At 42.4% G+C, this 26,844-nt stretch overlaps 1 protein-coding gene across 1 annotated transcript in view; it reads right to left on the reverse strand.

Moving 5' to 3' along the window:
• Positions 1-26,844, reverse strand: part of LOC110505120 (neuronal membrane glycoprotein M6-a) — a 41,864-nt gene that overhangs the window by 9,260 nt on the left and 5,760 nt on the right. The window contains exon 2 of the mRNA XM_021584107.3: positions 3,668-3,860. Coding sequence (XP_021439782.3) covers positions 3,668-3,860 — 193 coding nt within the window. The remainder of the gene's footprint in view (positions 1-3,667; positions 3,861-26,844) is intronic.

Below are 26,844 nucleotides of genomic sequence, written 5' to 3' on the forward strand. Positions count from 1 at the left end.
AAGAGCGGCATCATTGATATATACAGAGAAAAGAGTTGGCCCGAGAACTGAACCCTGTGGCACCACCATTGAACCCTGTGGCACCCCCAGCTTTCAAATCTTTGGGGATCTCAGACTATATGAAAGAGAGGAGGAACAGGCTGGTAATAGGGGTTGCAACAATTTTGGCTGATCATTTTATAAAGAAAGGTTCCAGATTGTTTCCATGGTCGTTTGATCGTGGACCCATCAAGCACGCAGGCAATGAGGCAGTGATCGCTGAGATCCTGGTTGAAGACAGCAGAGGTGTATTTAGAGGGCAAGTTGGTCAGGATGATATCTAAGAGGGTGCCCATTGTTATGGATTTAGGGTTGAACCTGGTAGGTTCCTTAATCATTTGTGTTAGATTGGGGGCATCTAGCTTAGATTGTACGATGGCTGGGGTGATAAGCATACAAACATTACGAACTCTGAAGATAGATGGGGGCAATCAATTCACATATGGTGTCCAGGGCACAGCTGGGGGCTGAAGGGGGTCTATGACAAGCTGTAACGGGTGAGAGACTTGTTTCTGGAAAGGTGGATTTTTTAAAGTAGAATCTCGAATTGTTTTGGCACAGACATGAATAGTATGACAGAACTCTGCAGGCTATCTCTGCAGCAGATTGCAACTCTGCCCCCTTTGGCAGATCTATCTTGTCGGAAGATGTTATAGTTAGGGATGGAAATATCAGGATTTTTGGTGGCCTTTCTAAGCCATGATTCAGACACGGCTAGGACATCAGGGTTGGCGGAATGTGTGCTAAAGCAGTGGATGAAAAAAAAAACTCAGGAAAGAGGCTTCTAATGTTAACATGCATGAAACCAAGGCTTTTACAGTTACAGAAGTCAACAAACGAGAGCGCCTGGGTTATGGGAGTGGTGCTGGGGGCAGAATAGACTCAAGGCATGATGTACAGACAAGAGTATGGTGGGATGTGAGTACATTGAAGGTAAACCCAGGCATTGAGTGACGATGAGAGAGTTTTTGTCTCAAGAGGCACCAGTTAAGTCAGGTGAGGTCACCGCATGTGTGGGGGGTGGAACAAAATGGATATCTAAGGCATATTGGACAGCGCTAGGGGCTCTACATTGAAATAAGACAATAATCACTAACCAAAACAACAATAGACAAGGCATATTGACATATTGATACTCGGCATGTGTAGCCGAGTAATGATAGTGTCCAAAGAGTAGCACTAGATGAGTCAGGGAGTCAATTCCGTAGTCACTGCTTCTCTAGGCGAGCTGGAGACACAGCGATTCAGACAGCTAGCAGGCTGGGGCTAGCAGATGGGCATCCGGCGACGTCGCAACGGAAGAGCCTGCTGAAACCACCTCGGACGGTTACGTCGGCAGACTAGTCGTGTTGGATCGGCGGGGCTCAATGTCGGCAGTAAAGGGTCCAGGCCAATTGGCAACACAGGTATTGTAGCCCAAGAATTAGTTAGTGGACCTCTTTGGCTAGCCGGGAGATGGGCCTAGCTCGAGGCTAGCTCCAGGCTAACTGGTGTTTGCTTCGGGACAGAGGCGTTAGCCAGGAGTAGCCACTCGGATAGCAGCTAGTTAGCTGCAATGATCCGGTGTAAAGGTTCAGAGCTTGCGATAGGAAAATGTGGTAGACAAAAAGCAGTTTGAAATGCTCTGGGTTGATATCGCGCTGTGCAGACTGGTAGGAATTGACCGGGTTGAGGCTGGCTGATGTCTGAGGTAACGTTGAGGACCGCTAGCTAACTGACTACTAGCTAGTAGCTAAACTCAGCAAAAAAGAAACGTCCTCTCACTGTCAACCAGGCACTATTTTCAGCACACTTATTAACATGTGTAAATATTTGTATGAACATAACAAGACTCAACAACTGAGGCATAAACTGAACAAGTTCCACAGACATGTGACAAACAGAAATTGAATAATGTGTCCCAAGAAAAAAGGGGGGAGCAAAATCAAAAGTAAGAGTCAGTATCTGGTGTGGCCACCAGTGCATCTCCTCCTCATGGACTGCACCAGATTTGCCAGTTCTTGCTGTGAGATGTTACCCCACTCTTCCACCAAGGCACTTGCAAGTTCACAGACTTTTCTGGGGGGAATGGCCCTAGCCCTCACCCTCCGATCCAACAGGTCCCAGACTTGCTCAATGGGATTGAGATCCGGGCTCTTCGCTGGCCATGGCAGAACACTGACATTCCTGTCTTGCAGGAAATCACACACAGAACGAGCAGTATGGCTGGTGGCATTGTCATGCTGGAGGGTCATGTCAGGATGAGCCTGCAGGAAGGGTACCACATGAGGGAGGACTATGTCTTCCTTGTAATGCACAGCATTGAGATTGCCTGCAATGACAACAAGCTCAGTCCGATGATGCTGTGACGCACTGCCCCAGACCATGACGGACCCTCCACCTCCAAATCGATCCCACTCCAGAGTACAGGCCTCGGTGTAACGCTCATTCCTTCGACGATAAACCCAAATCCGACCAACTACCCTGGTGAAACAAAACCGCGACTCGTCAGTGATGAGCACTTTTTGCCAGTCCTGTCTGGTCCAGCGATGGTGGGTTTGTGCCCATAGGCAACATTGTTACCGGTGATGTCTGATGAAGACCTGTCTTACAACAGGCCTACAAGCCCTCAGTCCAGCCTCAGTCCAGCCCTCAGTCCAGCCTATTTAGTGTCCTAAATTTTCATAACTGTGACTTTAATTGCCTACCGTCTGTAAGCTGTTAGTGTCTTAATGACCGTTCCACAGGTGCATGTTGATTAATTGTTTGTGGTTCATTGAAGCATGGGGAACAATGAAAATCTGTGAAGTTATTTGGATTTTTGGGAATTATCTTTAAAAGACAGGGTCCTGAAAAATGATGTTTCTTTTTTGGCTGAATTTAGTTAGCTGGCTAGCTTCTGATGGTGGTTCCGGTTCTAAAGTATTAAAATAGCAGATCCGTACCACATTGGGTGAGGCAGGTTGCAGGAGAGTATATTCAGTCCGTAGATGGAAAGTGACATTAAAATACATACATAAGAAATTAAAATATATATGAAGAAAACGATGTAAACACGGGACAGGACGGGACAAGACAAATACACACGTCTGACTGTTACCCCATCTTGGAAGTTATCAATGTAATGATGTCACAGTCAATTCATTGAGATCAACCATTATGTTACTGTCAGTATAGTCCGACAAGACTACTATCAGTATAAATGTCTGCCCATAAAATCAAATCCTTTTTTATATAAATGCATCTCCCTTTCAAGCAGTATAGTCCATTCTCTAACAAACCGGCCATAGTCAGCTATCAACTTAAAATTTCCAGCAAAGGGAAAAATACTTTTTTTTCTCTCTCTCTTTCATTAATCCATAAATCCACACAACATAATTTGGAATAATTGTCACTAATTTGAACAAGAAGGAGCGCTACATCATTCGTGGGAGACATGTTTGTAGACTCGTTTGAGACCGTGTTCTTTTACCAGAATACAATGTTTGTCTTTTCTGCCCCGTCTGCAATTACTGTACATTTAGGTTCCTTAATGTAAGGTTTCTCAAAGTACATAGCAGCTACTTGGTATAGGAGTAACTTTCAGTTGGTACACAGCAGTACATCTTGAATGTTTCCAGTGTAGCTCCTAGGTGTGTAGCTTACTCACATGGTGAACACGTCCAAGGAATCCACGGGTCCCCGGACCACCTCAAAGTAGTTCTGCAGGATGGTGACGGTCCCGGAGAGGGCCTCGTGCCCGCAGCCGCAGAACAGTGCCACCCCAGCATACAACAGGATGGTAGCGATGAGCGACGGGTACGGAATGCCACCCAGGCATTTGATGCAGCACTCCAGGCATCCTGAGCACACACAGAGACGTGAGACAGAGAAGGTCAGACATCACTCATGAAAGATAAAAGGGAATTGTCACTATATACAGTACATCACAGCCATGGGACAACAGAAGGTTGGAGAAAACCATTTGAGAGTATTTGTTGAGAGTGCTGGACAATAATCTTGATAGGAATCAATCAGACTAAGCTGGGGTCAGTTCAAGGCCTTTTTTGACCACGACAACAACTAAAATGTTGTTATGATAGTTGGTAACCATAATAGTAGTTAACCTAATCAATATGGTAACTGTTTTTAACGATAAATATTATGTGACTCGGTGGCACACTTCATGGGGTTTCGACACAGGAGATTCTTCACCTAAGAACAATGTGGTACAGTATGGTATCTTTATACACAGTGGTCATCCTCTACACATTGGTGGTGAACTGCAGTCTAGGTCCAGAAATGGATATACAGGTTAGTATGAGGAATGAGATGAACTCAACGGAACCCCTACTGAACCCAGCAAAGCTCTGGTGCAGTTGACCCTTTCAGCCTGAGCCCTAGGTGAAGTCTGACCTCTAGGCATTCAGGCCTTCCACTCTGTCTGGCCACACATCCCATGGGATCAGGGGAAAGAGTTAATAGAGTTCTCCGTTCCTCAGTCTGTGTCTTTGTGTATGTGAATGGAATGGAATGTAAGGATGTATTTGACTGGATTATTGTTTCATATTAGGAAAGCATCACACACCCATTTAAATGTTCCTGTATGTTGGTGCTTGTGTACGTATCTGGACAGTGAGTTAATTCTGTAAGTAATGGCTGCTATGCCAACATACAAATACATTTTGTACATGCATAGCTTTCTTTCAGGCTAATGCAATATGCATCAGGTTTGTCCCATTTCAATTGTATAAGTGAGCCTCACTCTTTCACGGTCAGATATAAACTGATTTTGAGTCAAATAGTATTTCCTCTCCTCCCACTGCACTCTGAAATATGCTCCCCAAATCAATGAACAGCGCTATTGAAATGCACAAATGTAATTTCACGCTCATATGACTGGAGAATTTCCTTCAGTGCATCTACATCACTTGATGAACTCTTCTCCATTCATCCTTATTCAATCCCCGCTCACGTTTCCCATTCAAAAAGAAAAAGTCTATAAACCAAGCCGAGTCCATTTTTATTGTAATTCTCAAAGATACCAATCAATTGCATCTCCATCATCGCAGCCAGGCAATCATTTCCTCTATCACGCCTCGTGTTGAGCTTCACTTTCTCTGCGATGCGAACGCAATGGCCCTCTTCTTCCTCCCTCCTCCACGCTCTGCTTATGTTTCTATACAGACTGTGAATGGAATACCAAGTAGTCTAGCTAGCTACCTCCGCCACAGCCTGCTAGCTTGGGGAGGGCTGAGCGTCTCAGACTGATCCTCAACCTAGGCTAGCCTATCTGCATCCTCGCAGTTGTAATCCAATGCCAGCCTGTATCGTCTTGTCGTCATGGCCGATTCAAATCATTTCCCAGCTATGACATCTCTATTTTAGGGCTCTCTTCACTTTAATGACTCATGTCATGTTCGTTAAAATGGTTTTATTAGGCTTTTGCATTATTCAGATATGTCACCCATAATTGGAGGACACATTTATTTGAGCTCAATTTTAAAAGGGTAATCTGAAACTTTGTTATGCTTTACACTAAATTGTGTCTGTTTATCATTACAAACCATTAGTATGTTACAACATATGTAAACTACACAGGTTTAAAATAGGAACCTACGGTAAACATATATATAATTTATTATTATATTATATTATATATTATATATAATATATATATATATATTGTAACGACCCTGGGTTTATATACTGTTTATATATATATATATATATATATATATATATATATATATATATATATATATATATATATATATATATATATATATATATATATGTATATATATATATGTATATATATATATATATATATATATATATATATATATATATATATATATATATATACAGTATATATAAATGTTTGTCTTCTTTTCATAACTTAGATATTTTTTGGCATAGCTTGGCTTTCACACTTCCATTGCAGAAACGTTGAAAGAATTCACATTAGTGTTGATGTATACGCCTGCCATTGGAATCAATAATGAAACACCGTGGCTGCTTATGACTGGACAGAGTTAATAGGCGGTGGTGGGATTTATGGATCACTAGGCCACGACAAATACTGTTATAATATCCCTGGGACCTGACAATGAAGACTAAAGCTAAATGGGATAGTGTTGCCATGGCAACTGGGGTGGATATGGGTTGATCACACCAAACTCTGTCTCGAGGGATAGGGAATTCATGATTGGCAGGTAATTGAGGTTACGGTATGCTTTGTCAGTATAAAGGCAATTGATGGTATCATATAATGACAAGGATCGGTAGCAAATTCGCATTAGACCAATAGGCCAATAATAAACAGTATGTCATCAATATATTGTATAAATCATTTCAACGGCCGTATGTATGGCCATATTTTCAGTACTCATTCAATATTTATAGGAGAAGGAGATACCATATCTTGGCATTAACACAGATTTCCATGGCACTTTTGTCTTCTAACAAGTTTTCAATCTCAACAACTCTCCACTTGAAAACAACAGCTACTCCTCCCATCATCACAGTCTAATTTCACAGCACTACATTGATCTTGAGGTCCCTGACTCAAATCTTTGTGTGTTTATGCGATGCTAGGGAAAATGAAAAACTAGTGTGAATTGACTGAAAGAGCCACTGGATGCTTTCTTCATAATTGAGCAAGGCAGCACAGTAACAGCACAGCAGAGCGCCAGCCACTTCCATCCGTTATCCCACGGCGGCTGCATTGGTGTTACATTACCTGGGATGAGAAAAATCCCTGTTGAATGAGCTGCCACTGGGGTTCCAATTGATCGTGCTCACAGTGGAAGAGGATTGGGTGTGTTGTTGTTGGGTATCAACTGGCCAAGGTCAGTTTAGGTGCACTGTAAAAACGCTTCCCTGTAAAGCTACAGCATTATAATGGCGCCAGAGTTGTCATCTTAATGCTGTAATTTAGGCTTTACAGCGAAGATGCTGTATTCTATTTTACAGTACTATTTTCCTTAGTAAAAACATATTACAGGATCCAAGCTGTAAGTGTTTTGGGTATATGTTATGAAAGGGAGCATTCCCTCTCTCTAGCGATGTATTTAGCATGAAACCGAGGTTTGCTAGCCTACTGTAGGTACCAGTCTGTTTGTGCCATCATGACACTTCTTGCTACTCCTTGACATGCCAAAACTGAGAGCAGCTACAGTGTTGCTTGGAGACAAGTTAAATTAACTGTTACATCTGTTTTTACAGATTGGCCAAAGGTGGATAATGGTTAACAATTACATATATTGTATTTTATAGCCTACTTAACTCACATTTATAAATCAAATCAAATCAAATTGTATTTGTCACATGCCCCAAGTTCAACAGGTACAATGAAATGCTTACTTACAAGACATAACCAACAATGCAGTTTAAAAAAATAACAATAATAAAAATATAAAATAAAATAAGAATAAGAAATAAAACTAACAAATAGTTAAAGAGTAGCAGTAAAATAACAACAGCGAGGCTAAATACAGGGGGTCAATGTGCGGGGGCACCGGATAGTCAATGTGCGGGGGCACCGGATAGTCGAGATAATTGAGGTAATATGTACATGTAGATATAGTTATTAAAGTGACTATGCATACACAATAACAGAGCGTATTAGCAGTGTTAAAGAGGCGGGGGGTGGCATAGCAAATAATCTGAGTAGTCATTTGATTAGATGTTCAGGAGTCTTATTACTTGTGGGTAGAAGCTGTTTAAAAGCTTCTTGGACCTAGACTTGGCGCCCCGGTATCGCTTGCCATGCAGTAGCAGAGAGAACAGTCTATGACTAGGGTGGCTGGAGTCTTTGACAATTTTTAGGGCCTTCTTAGGACACCGTCTTGCATAGAGGACCAGGATGGGCCGTACGCACTGGGCCGTACGCACTATCCTCTGAACGGAGCCCGAGCCGTTGCCATACCAGGCAGTGATGCAACATGCTCTTGATGGTACAGCTAACATAACATTTGGACCATGTAAGTTTGTTGGTGATGTGGATACCAAGGAACTTGAAGCTCTCAACCTGCTCCACTACAGCCCCGTCAATGAGAATGGGGGTGTCATGACTGTCCTGATCAGGTCAGGTTACAGGAGACCACAACCCTGCAGATTATCTCTCAACCCCAACAGAGGAGGAGAGATCTAGGGGTCTGAAGATGTGTGGGTTTTATGACCCCTCATGCCCCTGGTAAATCTCAGGCCACAGACAAATTCCTTTGTCCTGTTACTATGGAGAACCAGCCTCAGAACATTAAACATGAAATAAAGAGACTTTGGAACCATGGTTTCCGTCAGCCACAATGGTGGTCATGACGATAGATGGAATATGAAAATGTATGTCATTTTTGTATTGTTATTTGTTAAAGGTTAATAGATGACTTTATTATGAAAACATTGTAACGGGAAGAGTTTTCCTAGTATATGTTTTATGTTTATACATTATACGTTGTGTGGAAAATGTACAAATCAAAGGGAATGTTTTGGTAAAGATGAAATGTGAAGTTAGTTGTCTACAATTGGATTTGAGAAAAACCTAGACCTTACTCTTAATTTGGTACGCTCAGAGAATTGCCCTAAAGTTGGTTACGCCCACTTCTGACACGAGGGTATAAAACCTGTGAGTAAAGAATTTAGAGATAAGACTACATGACCCAAGCTGCAGCCAAGGTTTAAAAAGTCAACGAACCCAGAACAAAACACAAGTCTGAAGACAAATAAATATTTTTCTACCCAAGCTATGGATGAGTAGCTGTGTCTAAGCGGGTGAAGTCAAGCCGGACCCCCTAGCATCCAATCCCAGCGAATCGTGGTATCTAAACGTTTCATTCTTATGCTGTGAGCTCTGAGCAACAGAGCTGTCTGTTCTCAGAAGACACCTTCCAGAGCAAGGGTGAGGGAACAGACTCCTAAGCCAAAAGAACACTGACATTGTGAGGATGACCAGAAAGGTGCGCCGGAGAAGTGCGTCACCTGAACGGTCCACGCAGAGAATCCTCTGAGATCTTCCCCACGTAATTACATCATTATATTCTGACCCATAAGAGCGGCAGTTTGGGGCAAGACTAGGGTTAAAATAGCATAGCTGACAAATTCACCGCAATGTATATTTCTCTCGTGTACTTACTTTTTCCTCTCTCTCTTTGAAATCCCCATTTTGGGTAACACGCGCCATAGTGTGTTTGCCGGTTATACTAAGTTCTCATCAATAGCCTATAATGTGTTTTGTCTATGTGTATCTTTTATTATCATTTTAGCTTTCTAGTAAATAAACTAAGATTGGGTTCGTGCAGATTCACGGACTATATGACATTCAGAACTAGATTGTAGAGGTAACTGGTTAATTAGAGGCTGTTGTAAAAACAATATTCTGATATTCTTTGAGTTAATTTGGGAAATAGAAACTCAATAAAAACTGGTTTTCCCATGGTGCCCCAGGTTAATGAGTTAATAATTTGCTTGATTTAGTTAATCACGCAATTAGAAACTTTTAATCATTTGATGAGCAACAGTCGTCATATTAACTAATACAACGTCACGATAGGGGTGTGCTCAGTCCTCCTTTTCCTGTAGTCCACAATCAACTCCTTTGTCTTGATCACATTGAGGGAGAGGTTGTTGTCCTTGCACCACACGGTCAGGTTTCTGACCTCCTCCCTATAGGCTGTCTCGTCGTTGTCGGTGATCAGCCCTACCACTGTTGTGTCATTGACAAACTTGATGATGGTGTTGGAGTCGTGCCTGGCCGTACAGTCATGAGTGAACAGGGAGTACAGGAGGGGACTGAGCACGCATCCCTGACGGGCCCCCGTGTTGAGGATCAGCGTGGCAGATGTTGTTACCTACCCTTACCACCTGGGTGCGGCCCGTCAGGAAGTCCAGGATCCAGTTGCAGAGGGAGGTGTTTAGTCCCAGAGTCCATAGCTTAGTGATGAGCTTTGAGGGCACTATGGTGTTGAACGCTGAGCTGTAGTCAATGAATAACATTCTCACATGGGTATTCCTTTTGCCCAGGTGGGAAAGGGCAGTGTGGACTGCAATAGAGATTGCACCATCTGTGGATCTGTTAGGGAAGTATGCAAATTGGAGTGGGTCTAGGGTTTCTGGGATAATGTTGACAACAACAAAGAAGTTAATGCCAACAACAAAAACTTTTTTTGTCCCTCTGACATTTTTATTTTACCTTTATTTAACTAGGCAAGTCAGTTAAGAACAATTTCTTATTTTCAATGACAGCCTAGGAACAGTGGGTTAACTGCCTGTTCAGGGGCAGAACAACAGATTTGTACCTTGTCAGCTCAGGAATTTGAACTTGCAACCTTCCAGTTACTAGTCCAACACTCTAACCACTAGGCTACCCTGCCGACATCAATGCATGTGGATAGAACAGCAGCATATGTAGGGGAGAGTGGTGGAAACAAAACAAAAAGGGTTTCTAGGAAACCTTACACAAAATATTTAGGAAGAGGTGAAGGAAGAAACCACATGGAGAATGTTAGGTAAAAAAAAAAAAAGATTTTCACAGTCAAATTCATTTGTGTTAAAGGTTTCATGATGCTTGTATCTAAACCAAAGAAGATACTTTAAAGATTGTTCTTTACATCAGTTGGGGTCTCAATAATCTTCGATATGAGGTCCAAACCTAGCATGAAAGTGCATCCTTGTGTGGGATAATTTAATGAAAATGTTTGCCTTGGGGTAAGTTGAGCCAATGGTTGAGACAATGGAAAGTTGAGACAAAAAGTTTTCTTCCCAGGCATAATGCAAGGCGTCGCTAGGATAGGAGGTAACTACAGGCCTGGCCTATGTTAAAAGTGTTCAAAAAATAATGTAATGTTTGTTAGGCGTTAAGCCTGTGTTAAAAGATGCTTAAAGAGCGACTGTCCCTAAAAAAAAAAACTAATCACTTTGAAAATGGCCTATGTGGCATCGATATGAGTCAAAAACATTTATTCTAGCGTCAAAATTGGCTACAAAGTGTAAATAGGATAATTTTGGCCATAAAGTCAGTCCCGTCTAAAACAAAGTTTGGAACAGTGTGTCCAAATGAGTAATTGAAGGTTGGGTTTGGATTATAATTATCTCAACAAATCATGCCCCTTTTTGCCAAGCTCCACAAAGGGGCATGTCCACATCCACTTTGCTTCCCTGTTGACTGGGGATCTTGTTTCATCACCCCCAACCAACGCGTACAAAGGACCACTGCCGTTTGAGACTGAAAAGCCCTATGTGGATTGAACATGCAATGCATGCTTCCAGCAGGGTGAACAGCCAAAACTATGGTTGGAGCCTGTCATGATGCGGAATAGGTGGTTGTAGTTTGTTGCTCCCCAGTGGTGGTGAGTATACCAGCAGCTAGACCATAGATTGCTGGTTATGTATTTGGTCATTTTATACACCTGTCAGCAATGGGTGTAGCTGAAATAGCCAAATTCACTCATTTGAAGTGTCCACATACTTTTGTATATATAGTGTATTTTTTACGAATTCTGCCAGTAACAGTAATGGCAACATTGACATGTAAAATAAATTTGACCACATCATATGGCAAAGTTGTTTCCTACTAATTATTTGCCTACTTTAGCAATGTCATCATATTTCCATGCCACTGTAACTTAGTGTAATTTAGACTAAACAGTCACCAGCATCCGAGGTGCAACCCATGTCTATGGCACAAATAAATATTGGATGCAGCTATGGTGGTACTTACTAGCTTACTCATGTCTGACTACTATTCAACAGTGTACTAACTAGCAGCAACAAAACACAAACCAACCCAGGGCCATAGCAAAACATGTCACAGTTGGTTGCATACTGTAACGTAGTCACTGGCCTGAATCTAATTCAATCTGGAGCCAGTCAGCCTACATCTGGCATTATGGTCAGATTTGCCAAATGGAGGGTGAGGGAGAGTTTTGTATCCGTCTCTGTGTGTGGAGAAGTAGTTGTCTAGAGTTTTTTTCCTCTGCTTGCACATGTGACATGCTGGTAGAAATGAGGTAAAACGGATTTAAGTTTGCCTGCATTAAAGTCCACGGCCACTAGGAGCCCCGCTTCTGGATGAGCATTTTCTTGTTTGCTTATGGCCGTATTCAGCTCGTTGAGTGCGGTCTTCGTACCAGCATCGGTCTGTGGTGGTAAATAGATGGCTACAATTAATATAGATGAGAACTCTTTTGGTTGATAGTGTGGTCTACAGCTTATCATGAGGTATTTTAACTCAGGCGAGCAATACCTCAAGACTTCTTTGATATTAGACATCGTGTACCAGCAGTTATTGACAAGTAGACACACACCCCCGCCCCTCGTCTTACCAGACGTAGCCGCTCTGTCCTGCCGATGCACATAAGATGTTACAGTTTTTAATGTCCCGTTGGTAGGACAGTCTGAATCGTAAATAGTCCAGTTTGTTTTCCAATGATTGCACGTTGGCCAATAATATGGAGGGTGGTGGTGGTTTACCTACTCGTTGGCAAATTCTTACAAGGCACTCCCCCTTTTTCTCCTTCTTTTCTTCACACAGGTGACTGGGATTTGGACCTTGTCTTGACATAGCAGTATATCCTTCCCATCTGACTCATTAAAGAAAAAATCTTAACAGAGTAATCTCTGTTCTGATGTCCAGAATATATTTTCGGTCATAAGGGATGGTAGCAGCAACATTATGTACAAAATTAGTCACAAACAATGGGAAAAAACAAACAAAATAGCACAGTTGGTTTGGAGCCCATAAAAAATATGGGACACCACACAGGACGGTATGACCACTCTGACATGTTTCCAAGGTAGCCCTATTACCACAAGATAAAATGCCAATAGCCATTGTATCGGCTGGGAATTACAATGAAAGATGAAATGCGCACATTATTATATTAGCAGAACACTACTTCTATGGTATTATGTAAGGGTTGTTTATTCTACATGGATCTGTTACTACATTTGACAGTTATTAAAACACTTAGATTAGAATACCTACATAAATTCAGCAATTGCATTCTTCTCATATTACACTATAGGCTACTGACCTATTCAAAGCTTCCTTTGGCATCTCACCATACATCTGCCTGAAGTTATTGAACTAAGGTTTGTTCTGCAGGCAAGGTTCTGACAGATGGGTGTGTCTTGGTGATGGAAAGGACACACCCAAGAAACACCCACATCAAACCACACCGCCAAGCCAAACAGCTCCGAATGTATAATTACTTAGGTGTTGCCAGCTGTGGGTATGTGGGCAGGATTAAAATGAACCCAACCCAAGGAACACTGTTACAGTACCTTTCATTCCATGACATACAGTACCAGTCAAAAGTTTGGACAAACCTACTCATTCAAGAGTTTTTATTCAATTTTACTATTTTCCACATTGTAGAATAATAGTGAAGACGTCAAGACTTTGAAATAACACATCTGGAATCACGTAGTAACCAATCACGTAGTTAAACAAATCATAAAATATGTTATAGTAGCAACCCTATGCCTTGATGACAGCTTTGCACACTCTTGGCATTCTCTCAACCAGCTTCACCTGGAATGCTTTTCCAACAGTCTTGAAGGAGTTCCCACAAATGCTGAGGACTTGATGGCTGCTTTTCTTTCACTCTGCAGTCCAACTCATCCCAAAAGATCTCAATTGGGTTAAGGTCGGGTGATCTTTGAGGCCAGGTCATCTGATGCAGCACTCCATCACTCTCCTTCTTGAAAAAAAAGCCCTTACACATCCTGTAGGTGTGTTGGGTCATTGTCCTGTTGAAAAACAAATGGTAGTCCCACTAAGCACAAATCAGGTGGGATGGTGTATCGCTGCAAAATGCTGTGGTAGCCATGCTGGTTAAGTGTGCCTTGAATTCTAAATAAATCACTGACAGTGTCACCAGCAAAGCACCCCCACACCACCACACCTCCCCCTCCATGCTTCACGGTGGGAACCACACATGCGGAGATCATTAGTTCACTTACTCTGCATCTCACAAAGACACAGAGGTTGGAACCAAATAGCTCAAATTTTGACAGATCAAACAACAGATTTCCACCGGTCTAATGTCCTTTACTCATTTTTCTTGGCCCAAGCAAGTCTCATTTTCTTATTGGTGTCCTTTAGTAGTGGTTACTTTGAAGCAATTCGACTATGAAGGCCAGATTCACACAGTCTCCTCTGAACAGTTGATGTTGCGATGTGTCTGTTACTTGAATTCTGTGAAGCATTTATTTGGGCTGCAGGTTCTGAGGCTGGTAACTAATGAACTTATCCTCTGCAGTAGTGGTAACTCTGGGTCTTCCTTTCCTGTGAGAGCCAGTTTCATCATAGCGCTTGATGGTTTATGCAACTGCACTTGAATAAACTTTCAAAATTCTTGACAATTTCCGCATTGACTGACCTTCATGTCTTAAAGTGATGATTGACTAATTTCTCTTTGCTTATTTGAGCTGTTCTTGCCATAATATGGATTTGGTCTTTTACCAAATAGGGCTGTCTTCTATATATCCCCCCTACTGTGCTTCTACAACTGCATTGCTTGCTGTTTGGGGTTTGAGGCTGGGTTTCTGTACAGCACTTTGAGATATCAGCTGATGTACGAAGGGCTATATAAATAAATTTGATTTGATTTGATTACCTTGTCACAACACAACTGATTGGCTCAAATGCATTAATAAGAAGGAAATAATTTCCACAAATTAACTTTTAACAAGGCACACATGTTAATTGAAATGCATTCCAGGTGACTACCTCGTGAAGCTGGTTGAGAGAATACCAAGAGTGTGCAAAGCTGTCATCAAGGCAAAGGGTGGCTACTTTGAAGAATCTGAAATATACAATACATTTAGTTTTGTATAACACTTTTTTGATTACTACATGATTCAATGTGTGTTATTTCATTGTTTTGATGTCTTCACTATTATTCTACCATGTGGAAAATAGTAAAAATAAAGAAAAACCCTTGAATGAGTAGGTGTGTCCAAACTTTTGACTGGTACTGAATGTATATTTTGTCTAACTTCTCGCATATCTCAGTTTTGGAAGAGACTGACTTTATGAAAAAAAAAGATCCTATTTACTCTTTGTAGTACATTTTCCCTCTAGAATAAATGTTCCTGACTCATATCGATGACACAAAGGTCATTTTCAAAATGAGAAGTTTATTTTTAGGGTCTCTCGCTCTTTAAAGGGATAGTGGGAGATTCTGGTAGACTTCCAGTCATTGTGCTTATGCTAGTTAGCATTGGCTCGCAAAACTACCAACAACATCCTTCAAACTGCACGTAGAGACATACATTTTTTTATCCATGAGTTCATCTGACTCATCTGCTTAATTGTCAGAATGTTGCACTATCCCTTTAAATGATGATCATACTATGCTCTTGAACTTTATTGTATGAAACCTTTTAATTAGGACACCATTACATATAAAATGAACTTAATACAGTACGTAAAAACATGGCTACATGTGGAGAAGCTTTGAGCTATAAATAAATGCTGAATCAAGAGACAGGCTCCACCTTCAATTGACCCATCGCTATGCCCTGTCCCAGAATTTGGAGCAACCAATCGCAACGTTCTGGTGGATAGCAACTGGCATCAAGTCCGACTCCTCGATCAAGCTCAGCTTGTTTGAAGCCAATGAGGGCAATGGCAAAAACTGAGAGTTTATCAAATAATAAATGGTTTAAATTGGCTAAATAACCAAACAGTGCACCAAGGGTACTTGCAACTGTGATTCCTGAAATGCAAGGCCTGTTGGAGTATTTGGTTATCTGAAATTGCTTGGTTGCTGGTTAGCTAGATCTCAGTCTCATTGACCACCATTGAAAGCGTTTCTAATGCTAGAATGCTAGATAGTTAGTTAATATGATTTGTTTACTCCAATTGTATGTTAGCTAGCTAAGTTAGCTTAGTAAAAAAATAAGCGTCCTCTCACTGTCAACTGTGTTTATTTTCAGCATACTTAACATGTGTAAATATTTGTATGAACATAACAAGTTTCAAAAACTGAGACATAAACTGAACAAGTTCCACAGATACAGTATGTGACTAACAGAAATGGAATAATGAGTCCATGAACAGCTGTCCGTCCTGTTTCCCTGTAGCGCTGTCTTAGGCGTCTCACAGTACGAACATTACAATGTATTGCCCTGACCACATCTGCAGTCCTCATGCCTCCTTGCAGCACGCCTTGGCACGTTCACACAGATGAACAGGCATCTTTCTTTTGGTGTTTTTCAGATTCAGTGGAAAGGCCTTTTTAGTGACCTAAGTTTTCATAACTGTGACCTTAATTGCCTACCGTCTGTAAGCTGTTAGTGTCTTAACGACCCTTCCACAGGTGCATGTTCATTCATTGTTCATGGTTCATTGAACAAGCATGGGAAACAGTGTGTCAACCCTTTATAATGAAGATCTATGAAGTTATTTGGATTTTTACGCATTATCCTTGAAAGACAGGGTCCTGAAAAAGGGACGATTCCTGTTTAGCTGAGTTTATATTATGAATACAACTTTCATCTGCTGTCGACATCAGGATATGATTTGAGAGCAAGTTAACTCCAAAAGTGGTAGATTTGACTGTATGCAGTCCACCACAACATACCCAAGAATTTTCTGATTAGCAAGGGGTAGTCTGTGTTTAATTTCACTGTGTAATACAACCACAATTTGAGATCATTGAAGAGATTTTAGTAGTTTGAATGAGGAATTGGGTTTCAGAGGGAAATGTTGTCTGACGCTGCAACAGTAACCAAGGGGGGCGGGCTTAGAGAAGGATCAATTGTCTCCCGCACAAAAAGCCCCTCTTCAAAAATTTAAGCCTGTAATTTGGTCGTGACCCGTCTCTCCAGTCCAATCAACAGCAGGCGTCTCTCTCTAATACAAAGAGAAAGGACACCCCCCTCCCATGCCCCCTCCCCATTCCCACCTCTCTCCCATCTGTCTGCATCATGTCCGAAAGGCAAAAGGGGTACACAGACACACACACAAATGCACGCAGGCACACAAACATGCACGCATGCACAAACCCTCAACCACCCATGACTCATATAAATGGTTGAGGTTACCATCATATAATGGTCACCTCTCATAAAACATTGATGATGCAAAGTTTGATGATGAAGAGGTGAGGGGGGGCCAGAGGGAGATCTTGAGAGAGAAGGAAAGAGAATACATAAGAGAAAGCAAATGAGTGTGGTTGGAGTGGCTTGTGGTGTACATAAGGTACATTTGCGCATTTATTGTTCACTAGATCTGGAAGCCTGGAGACTTACACTAAGCAGTGGAGAGTAGGTGTCTTGACACTCGCTTTCCCGATACCGTTAGTTCGGCCTCTTCCCCTGCATGGAGCATGCAGGTTTTCAGAGCTCTCCCTGTCCCTTATTACTCTGTGCATGTTTAATCAACCAGTATGGTTGCCATGTCAACCACGGTGCAAAATCTGTGAATAGACAAGGGTACTTCAGAGCTGTGACCCAGTTACTGTGTGTCAACAAATTCACTAGGACAATGGTGAATGAGACTCATTACACAGATAACCCTCTGGGGTGAAGTACAGTGCATGCCCAGGTCAGATCTGAAAGCCCAGGCATTGGTTTTGAAAGGGACTGAATTAATCAAGCCCCCCAAATGATGTACATGCTTCTGTAATGTTTGGTGAAATATTTAACCATGCGAGCAGGTTTCGTGCAGTTGTCTCCAATGTGTGATTTTAAGTTCAGTCCCAAATTATTATATTTACCATTACAATTACGTTTTTAGATGCACAATTCATATTTATATTAATATGATCACATCATATAAAGTCATATAACTTTCGATAAAAGATAAGACATTCCCGACCGAAAAGTTATTTGAGCACATGCTGGACATTATTGTGAGAACAATGAGAAATCACTCAGACGTTGGCCAGTAGGGGAAAGTGGTGTAAGTTGAGCCGAAGTGGTCAGTTGAGCCACCCTTTATAGGAAACGATATACAAAATATATAATTTGGCCAAATATTAATGAAGAGGTAATAATTTCATGGAGTCAGTGAAGAAAGAAACCACATGGAAAAGTGGTAAGCAAGTTAGGTTTGAAAAACTGATTTTCACCAAGTCAAATACATTTATTGGGTTAGAAGTTTCATGAAGCTTGTATCTAAACCAAAGTAGCTAATTTAAAGATCTCTATAAGCTTCAATATGAGGTCCTAAACCAGACATGAAAGTGCATTCTTGTCACTGTGTGGGCTAATAGTCTAAATGTTTGCCTTGGGGTAAGTGGCATATGTTAAAAGTGTAAACAAAAAGTACAAAGTGTTTGTTAGGTGAATGCAAAGATGGCGTAGCAGTCAGATGTCTTTGTCCTGTCGTGTCTCTTGTGTATATCGTTTTACATATTTTTCTTCGCATATCTTTTAAAATATTTAGCTAAACCTCAACTTCTAAATACTCTCCTGCAACCCTCCTCACCCAATGTAGCGTGGATTAGCTTTTTTTTCTAAAGTATTTATACTTTATATTTATATAGTATTTATAGCCCCCACCATTTCTCCTTTACCCAAATCCAGATAGCTGATGTTCTGAAAGAGCTGCAAAATCTGGACCCCTACAAATCAGCCGGGCTAGACAGTCTGGACCCTCTCTTTCTAAAATGATCTGCCAAAATTGATGCAACCCCTATTACTAGCCTGTTCAACCTCTTTTTCGTATCGTCTGAGATTCCCAAAGATTGGAAAGCTGCAGCGGTCATCCCCCTCTTCAAAGGGGGTGACACTCTAGACCCAAACTGCTACAGACTTATATCTATCCTACCCTGTCTTTCTAAGGTCTTCGAAAGCCAAGTTAACAAACAGATTACTGACCATTTCGAATCCCACCATACCTTCTCCGCTATGCAATCCGGGTTCAGAGCTGTTCATGGGTGCACCTCAGCCACGCTCAAGGTTCTAAATGACATCATAACCGCCATCGATAAGAGACATTACTGTGCAGCCGTATTCATCAACCTGGCCAAGGCTTTCGACTCTGTCAAACACAAAATTCTTATTGGCAGACTCGACAGCCTTGGTTTCTCAAATGATTGCCTCGCCTGGTTCACCAACTACGTCTCTGATAGAGTTCAGTGTGTCAAATCGGAGGGCCTGTTGTTCGGACCTCTGACAGTCTCTATGGGTGTGCCACAGGATTCAATTCTCGGACCGACTCTCTTTTCTGTATACATCAATGATGTTGCTCTTGCTGCTGGTGATTCTCTGATCCACCTCTATGCAAACGACACCATTCTGTATACTTCTGGCCCCTCTTTGGACACTGTGTTAACTAACCTCCAGACGAGCTTCAATGCCAAACAACTCTCCTTCCGTGGCCTCCAACTGCTCTTAAACGCAAGCAAAACTAAATGCATGCTATTCAATCGATCACTGCCCGCACCTGCTCGCCCGTCCAGCATCACTACTCTGGACGGCTCTGACTTAGAATACGTGGACAACTACAAATACCTGGGTGTCTGGTTAGACTGTAAATTCTCCTTCCAGACTCACATTAAGCATCTCCAATCCAAAATTAAATCTAGAATTGGCATCCTATATCACAACAAAGCATCCTTCACTCATGCTGCCAAACATACCCTCGTAAAACTGACCATCCTACCGATCCTCGACTTCGGTGATGTCATCTATAAAATAGCCTCCAACACTCTACTTAACAAACTGGATGCAGTCTATCACAGTGCCATCCGTTTTCTCACCAAAGCCCCATACACTCCCAACCATTGCGACCTGTATGCTCTCGTTGGTTGGCCCTCGCTTCATACTCGTCGCCAAACCCACTGGCTACAGGTTATCTACAAGTCTCTGCTCGGTAAAGCCCCACCTTATCTCAGCTCACTGGTCACCATAGCAGCACCCACTCGTACCACACGCTCCAGCAGGTACATCTCACTGGTCACCCCTGAAGCCAATTCCTCCTTTGGTCGTATTTCCTTCCAGTTCTCTGCTGCCCATGACTGGAACGAATTGCAAAAATCTCTGAAGCTGGAGACTCACATCTCCCTCACTAGCATTAACCACCAGCTGTCAGAGCAGCTCACAGATCACTGCACCTGTACATAGCCCATCTGTAAACAGCCCATCTATCTACCTACCGCATCCCCATACTGGTATTTATTTATTTATTTGTTTATTTTTCTCCTTTTACCCCAGTATCTCTACTTGCACATTCATCTTCTGCCGATCTACCATTCCAGTGTTTAATTGCTATATTGTAAGTACTTCGCCACCATGGCCTATTTATTTCCTTAACTTACCTCAAATCAAATCAAATTTTATTTGTCACATACACATGGTTAGCAGATGTTAATGCGAGTGTAGCGAAATGCTTGTGCTTCTAGTTCCGACAATGCAGTAATAACAAGTAATCTAACTAACAATTCCAAAACTACTGTCTTGTACACAGTGTAAGGGGATAAAGAATATGTACATAAGGATATATGAATGAGTGATGGTACAGAGCAGCATAGGCAAGATACAGTAGATGGTATCGAGTACAGTATGTACAAATGAGATGAGTATGTAAACAAAGTGGCATAGTTTAAAGTGGCTAGTGATACATGTATTACATAAGGATACAGTCGATGATATAGAGTACAGTATATACGTATGCATATGAGATGAATAATGTAGGGTAAGTAACATTATATAAGGTAGCATTGTTTAAAGTGGCTAGTGATATATTTACATCATTTCCCATCAATTCCCATTATTAAAGTGGCTGGAGTTGAGTCAGTGTCAGTGTGTTGGCAGCAGCCACTCAGTGTTAGTGGTGGCTGTTTAACAGTCTGATGGCCTTGAGATAGAAGCTGTTTTTCAGTCTCTCGGTCCCAGCTTTGATGCACCTGTACTGACCTCGCCTTCTGGATGATAGCGGGGTGAACAGGCAGTGGCTCGGGTGGTTGATGTCCTTGATGATCTTTATGGCCTTCCTGTGACATCGGGTGGTGTAGGTGTCCTGGAGGGCAGGTAGTTTGCCCCCGGTGATGCGTTGTGCAGACCTCACTACCCTCTGGAGAGCCTTACGGTTGAGGGCGGTGCAGTTGCCATACCAGGCGGTGATACAGCCCGCCAGGATGCTCTCGATTGTGCATCTGTAGAAGTTTGTGAGTGCTTTTGGTGACAAGCCAAATTTCTTCAGCCTCCTGAGGTTGAAGAGGCGCTGCTGCGCCTTCTTCACGATGCTGTCTGTGTGAGTGGACCAATTCAGTTTGTCTGTGATGTGTATGCCGAGGAACTTAAAACTTGCTACCCTCTCCACTACTGTTCCATCGATGTGGATAGGTGGGTGTTCCCTCTGCTGTTTCCTGAAGTCCACAATCATCTCCTTAGTTTTGTTGACGTTAAGTGTGAGGTTATTTTCCTGACACCACACTCCGAGGGCCCTCACCTCCTCCCTGTAGGCCGTCTCGTCGTTGTTGGTAATCAAGCCTACCACTGTTGTGTCGTCCGCAAACTTGATGATTGAGTTGGAGGCGTGCGTGGCCACGCAGTCGTGGGTGAACAGGGAGTACAGGAGAGGGCTCAGAACGCACCCTTGTGGGGCCCCAGTGTTGAGGATCAGCGAGGAGGAGATGTTGTTGCCTACCCTCACCACCTGGGGGCGGCCCGTCAGGAAGTCCAGTACCCAGTTGCACAGGGCGGGGTCGAGACCCAGGGTCTCGAGCTTGATGACGAGCTTGGAGGGTACTATGGTGTTGAATGCCGAGCTGTAGTCGATGAACAGCATTCTCACATAGGTATTCCTCTTGTCCAGATGGGTTAGGGCAGTGTGCAGTGTGGTTGAGATTGCATCGTCTGTGGACCTATTTGGGCGGTAAGCAAATTGGAGTGGGTCTAGGGTGTCAGGTAGGGTGGAGGTGATATGGTCCTTGACTAGTCTCTCAAAGCACTTCATGATGACGGAAGTGAGTGCTACGGGGCGGTAGTCGTTTAGCTCAGTTACCTTAGCTTTATTGGGAACAGGAACAATGGTGGCCCTCTTGAAGCATGTGGGAACAGCAGACTGGTATAGGGATTGATTGAATATGTCCGTAAACACACCGGCCAGCTGGTCTGCGCATGCTCTGAGGGCGCGGCTGGGGATGCCGTCTGGGCCTGCAGCCTTGCGAGGGTTAACACGTTTAAATGTCTTACTCACCTCGGCTGCAGTGAAGGAGAGACCGCATGTTTTCGTTGCAGGCCGTGTCAGTGGCACTGTATTGTCCTCAAAGCGGGCAAAAAAGTTATTTAGTCTGCCTGGGAGCAAGGCATCCTGGTCCGTGACTGGGCTGGATTTCTTCCTGTAGTCCGTGATTGACTGTAGACCCTGCCACATGCCTCTTGTGTCTGAGCCGTTGAATTGAGATTCTACTTTCTCTCTGTACTGGCGCTTAGCTTGTTTGATAGCCTTGCGGAGGGAATAGCTGCACTGTTTGTACTCGGTCATGTTACCAGACACCTTGCCCTGATTAAAAGCAGTGGTTCGCGCTTTCAGTTTCACACGAATGCTGCCATCAATCCACGGTTTCTGGTTAGGGAATGTTTTAATCGTTGCTATGGGAATGACATCTTCAACGCACATTCTAATGAACTCGCACACCGAATCAGCGTATTCGTCAATGTTGTTATCTGACGCAATACAAAACATCTCCCAGTCCACGTGATGGAAGCAGTCTTGGAGTGTGGAGTCAGCTTGGTTGGACCAGCGTTGGACAGACCTCAGCGTGGGAGCCTCTTGTTTTAGTTTCTGTCTGTAGGCAGGGATCAACAAAATGGAGTCGTGGTCAGCTTTTCTGAAAGGGGGGCGGGGCAGGGCCTTATATGCGTCGCGGAAGTTAGAGTAACAATGATCCAAGGACTTTCCACCCCTGGTTGCGCAATCGATATGCTGATAAAATTTAGGGAGTCTTGTTTTCAGATTAGCCTTGTTAAAATCCCCAGCTACAATGAATGCAGCCTCCGGATAAATCGTTTCCAGTTTGCAGAGAGTTAAATAAAGTTCGTTCAGAGCCATCGATGTGTCTGCTTGGGGGGGATATATACGGCTGTGATTATAATCGAAGAGAATTCTCTTGGTAGATAATGCGGTCTACATTTGATTGTGAGGAATTCTAAATCAGGTGAACAGAAGGATTTGAGTTCCTGTATGTTTCTTTCATCACACCATGTCACGTTGGCCATGAGGCATACGCCCCCGCCCCTCTTCTTACCAGAAAGATGTTTGTTTCTGTCAGCGCGATGCGTGGAGAAACCCGTTGGCTGCACCGCTTCGGATAGAGTCTCTCCAGTGAGCCATGTTTCAGTGAAGCAAAGAACGTTACAGTCTCTGATGTCCCTCTGGAATGCTACCCTTGCTCGGATTTCATCAACCTTGTTGTCAAGAGACTGGACATTGGCAAGAAGAATGCTAGGGAGTGGTGCACGGTGTGTCCGTCTCCGGAGTCTGACCAGAAGACCGCCTCGTTTCCCTCTCTTTCGGAGTCGTTTTTTTGGGTCGCTGCATGGAATCCACTCCGTTGTCCTGTTTGTAAGGCAGAACACAGGATCCGCGTCGCGAAAAACATATTCTTGGTCGTACTGATGGTGAGTTGACGCTGATCTTATATTCAGTAGTTCTTCTCGACTGTATGTAATGAAACCTAAGATGACCTGGGGTACTAATGTAAGAAATAACACGTAAAAAAACAAAAAACTGCATTGTTTCCTAGGAACGCGAAGCGAGGCGGCCATCTCTGTCGGCGCCGGAAGTCATTTGCACTCACTGGATATAGACTTTTTGTTTTCTTTTGTTCTACTGTATTATTGACTGTATGTTTTGTTTATTCCATGTGTAACTCTGTGATGTTGTATGTGTCAAATTGCTACGTTTTATCTTGGCCAGGTCGCAGTTGCAAATGAGAACTTGTTCTCAACTAGCCTACCTGGTTAAATAAAGGTGAAGGAAAAAAAAGTGTTAAACATGTGTTGAAAAAATTAAAATGATTAAAATGATTGAAAGACAAAAAGTGATTGTGATTGTGTCGAATTGCACAACACCCTGAATGTCACGCCCTGACCATAGTTATCTTTGTTTTCTTTATTATTTTGGTTAGGTCAGGGTGTGACGAGGTTGGCATGTGTGTTTTTGTCCTGTCTAGGGTTTTTTGTATATCTATTGGGTTTTGGTATGTCTAAGTAAATGTAGATCCATGGTGGCCTTGCTTCCCAATCAGAGGCAGCTGTTTATCGTTGTCTCTGATTGGGGATCCTATTTAGGTTGCCATTTTTCATGTTGGTTTTTGTGGGTTATTGTCTATGTGTAGTTGCTTGTCAGCACTCGTTATTATTAGCATCACGTTTGTTTAGTGTTCTTTGTAAATAAAGAAGAATGTATTCAAATCACGCTGCGCCTTGGTCTCATCGTTATGACGAACGTGCGAATGAAATATATAGGACCAGTCAAAAGTTTGGTCAAACCTATTCATTCAAGGGTTTTTCGTTATTTCTTTATTTCTCCTATTGTTACATTGTAGAATAATAGTGAAGGCATCAAAACTATGAAATAATACACATTGAATCATGTAGTAAACAAAAAATTGTTAAACACATCAAAATATATTTTATATTTAAGATTCTTCAAAGTAGCCACCCTTTGCCTTGATGACAGCTTTGCACAATCTTGGCATTCTCTCAACCAGCTTCATGAGGTAGTCACCTTGTATGCATTTCAATTAACAGTTGTGCCTTGTTAAAAGGTAATTTGTGGAAATTATTTAATTCTTACTGAGTTTGAGCCAATCAATTGTGTTGTGACAAGGTAGGGGTTGTATACAGAAGACAGACCTATTTGGTAAAACACCAAATAAGTCCATATTATGGCAAGAACATCTCAAATAACCAAAGAGAAATTACCATCCATCATTACTTTAAGACACAAAGGTCAGTCAAGTGCAGCTGCAAAACTAGCAAGCGCTATGATGAAACTGGCTCTCCAGAGGATGGCAACAGGAATGGATGACCCAGAGTACCTCTGCTGCAGAGGATAAGTTTATTAGAGTTACCAGCCTCAGAAATTGCAGCCCAAATAAATGCTTCACAGAGGTCAAGTAACAGACACCTCTCAACATCAACTGTTCAGAGGAGACTGCGTGAATCAAGCCTCCATGGTCGAATTGCAGCAAAGAAACCACTACTAAAAGACACCAATAAGAAAAAGAGACTTGATTGGGCAAAGAAAAACAAGCAAATGACATTAGACTATGGAGATCTGTCCTTTGGTGTGATATGTCCAAATGTGAGATTTTTGGTTCTTACCACCGTGTCTTTGTGAGATCCAGAGTAGCATTCTGCAGCGATACATCATCCCATCTGGTTTGCGCTTAGTGGGACTATCATTTGTTTTTCAACAGGACAATGACCCAACATACCTCCAGGCTGTGTAAGAGCTATTTGACCAAGAAGGAGGGTGATGGAGTGCTGCATCAGATGACCTGGCCTCTAAAATCACCCAACCTCAACCCAATTGAGATGGTTTTGGAATATTTGGACCGCAAAGTGTAGGAAAAGCAGCCAACAAGTGCTCAGCATATGTATGAACTCCTTCAAGACGGTTGGAAAAGCATTCCAGTTGAAGCTGGTTGAGAGAATTCCAAGAGTGTTCAAAGCTGTCATCAAGGCAAAGGGCTTTGAAGAATCTCAAATATAAAAGATCTTTTGATATGTTTAACATTGTTTTGGGTTACTACATGATTCCATGTGTGCTATTTCATTACTCTACAATGTGGAAAATAGTAAAAGTAAAGAAAAGCCCTTGAATGAGGTGTGTCCAACCTTTTGACCGGTACAGTGTGTAGATACAGTGCCTTGCGAAAGTATTCGCCCCCCTTGAACTTTGCGACCTTTTGCCACATTTCAGGCTTCAAACATAAAGATATAAAACTGTATTTTTTTGTAAAGAATCAACAACAAGTGGGACACAATCATGAAGTGGAACGACATTTATTGGATATTTCAAACTTTTTTAACAAATCAAAAACTGAAAAATTGGGCTTGCAAAATTATTCAGCCCCTTTACTTTCAGTGCAGCAAACTCTCTCCAGAGGTTCAGTGAGGATCTCTGAATGATCCAATGTTGACCTAAATGACTAATGATGATAAATACAATCCACCTGTGTGTAATCAAGTCTCCGTATAAATGCACCTGCACTGTGATAGTCTCAGAGGTCCGTCAAAAGCGCAGAGAGCATCATGAAGAACAAGGAACACACCAGGCAGGTCCGAGATACTGTTGTGAAGAAGTTTAAAGCCGGATTTGGATACAAAAAGATTTCCCAAGCTTTAAACATCCCAAGGAGCACTGTGCAAGCGATAATATTGAAATGGAAGGAGTATCAGACCACTGCAAATCTACCAAGACCTGGCCGTCCCTCTAAACTTTCAGCTCATACAAGGAGAAGACTGATCAGAGATGCAGCCAAGAGGCCCATGATCACTCTGGATGAACTGCAGAGATCTACAGCTGAGGTGGGAGACTCTAGGACAACAATCAGTCGTATATTGCACAAATCTGGCCTTTATGGAAGAGTGGCAAGAAGAAAGCCATTTCTTAAAGATATCCATAAAAAGTGTCGTTTAAAGTTTGCCACAAACTGTCATACATGGTGGTGGCATCATCATGGTTTGGGCCTGCTTTTCTTCAGCGGGGACAGAGAAGATGGTTAAAATTGATGGGAAGATGGATGGAGCCAAATACAGGACAATTCTGGAAGAAAACCTGATGGAGTCTGCAAAAGACCTGAGACTGGGACGGAGATTTGTCTTCCAACAAGACAATGATCCAAAACATAAAGCAAAATCTACAATGGAATG

Source organism: Oncorhynchus mykiss, chromosome 25, assembly GCF_057628025.1.
Source record: "Oncorhynchus mykiss isolate SJ-2025 chromosome 25, ASM5762802v1, whole genome shotgun sequence".
In the NCBI taxonomy this organism is placed as follows: domain Eukaryota; kingdom Metazoa; phylum Chordata; class Actinopteri; order Salmoniformes; family Salmonidae; genus Oncorhynchus; species Oncorhynchus mykiss.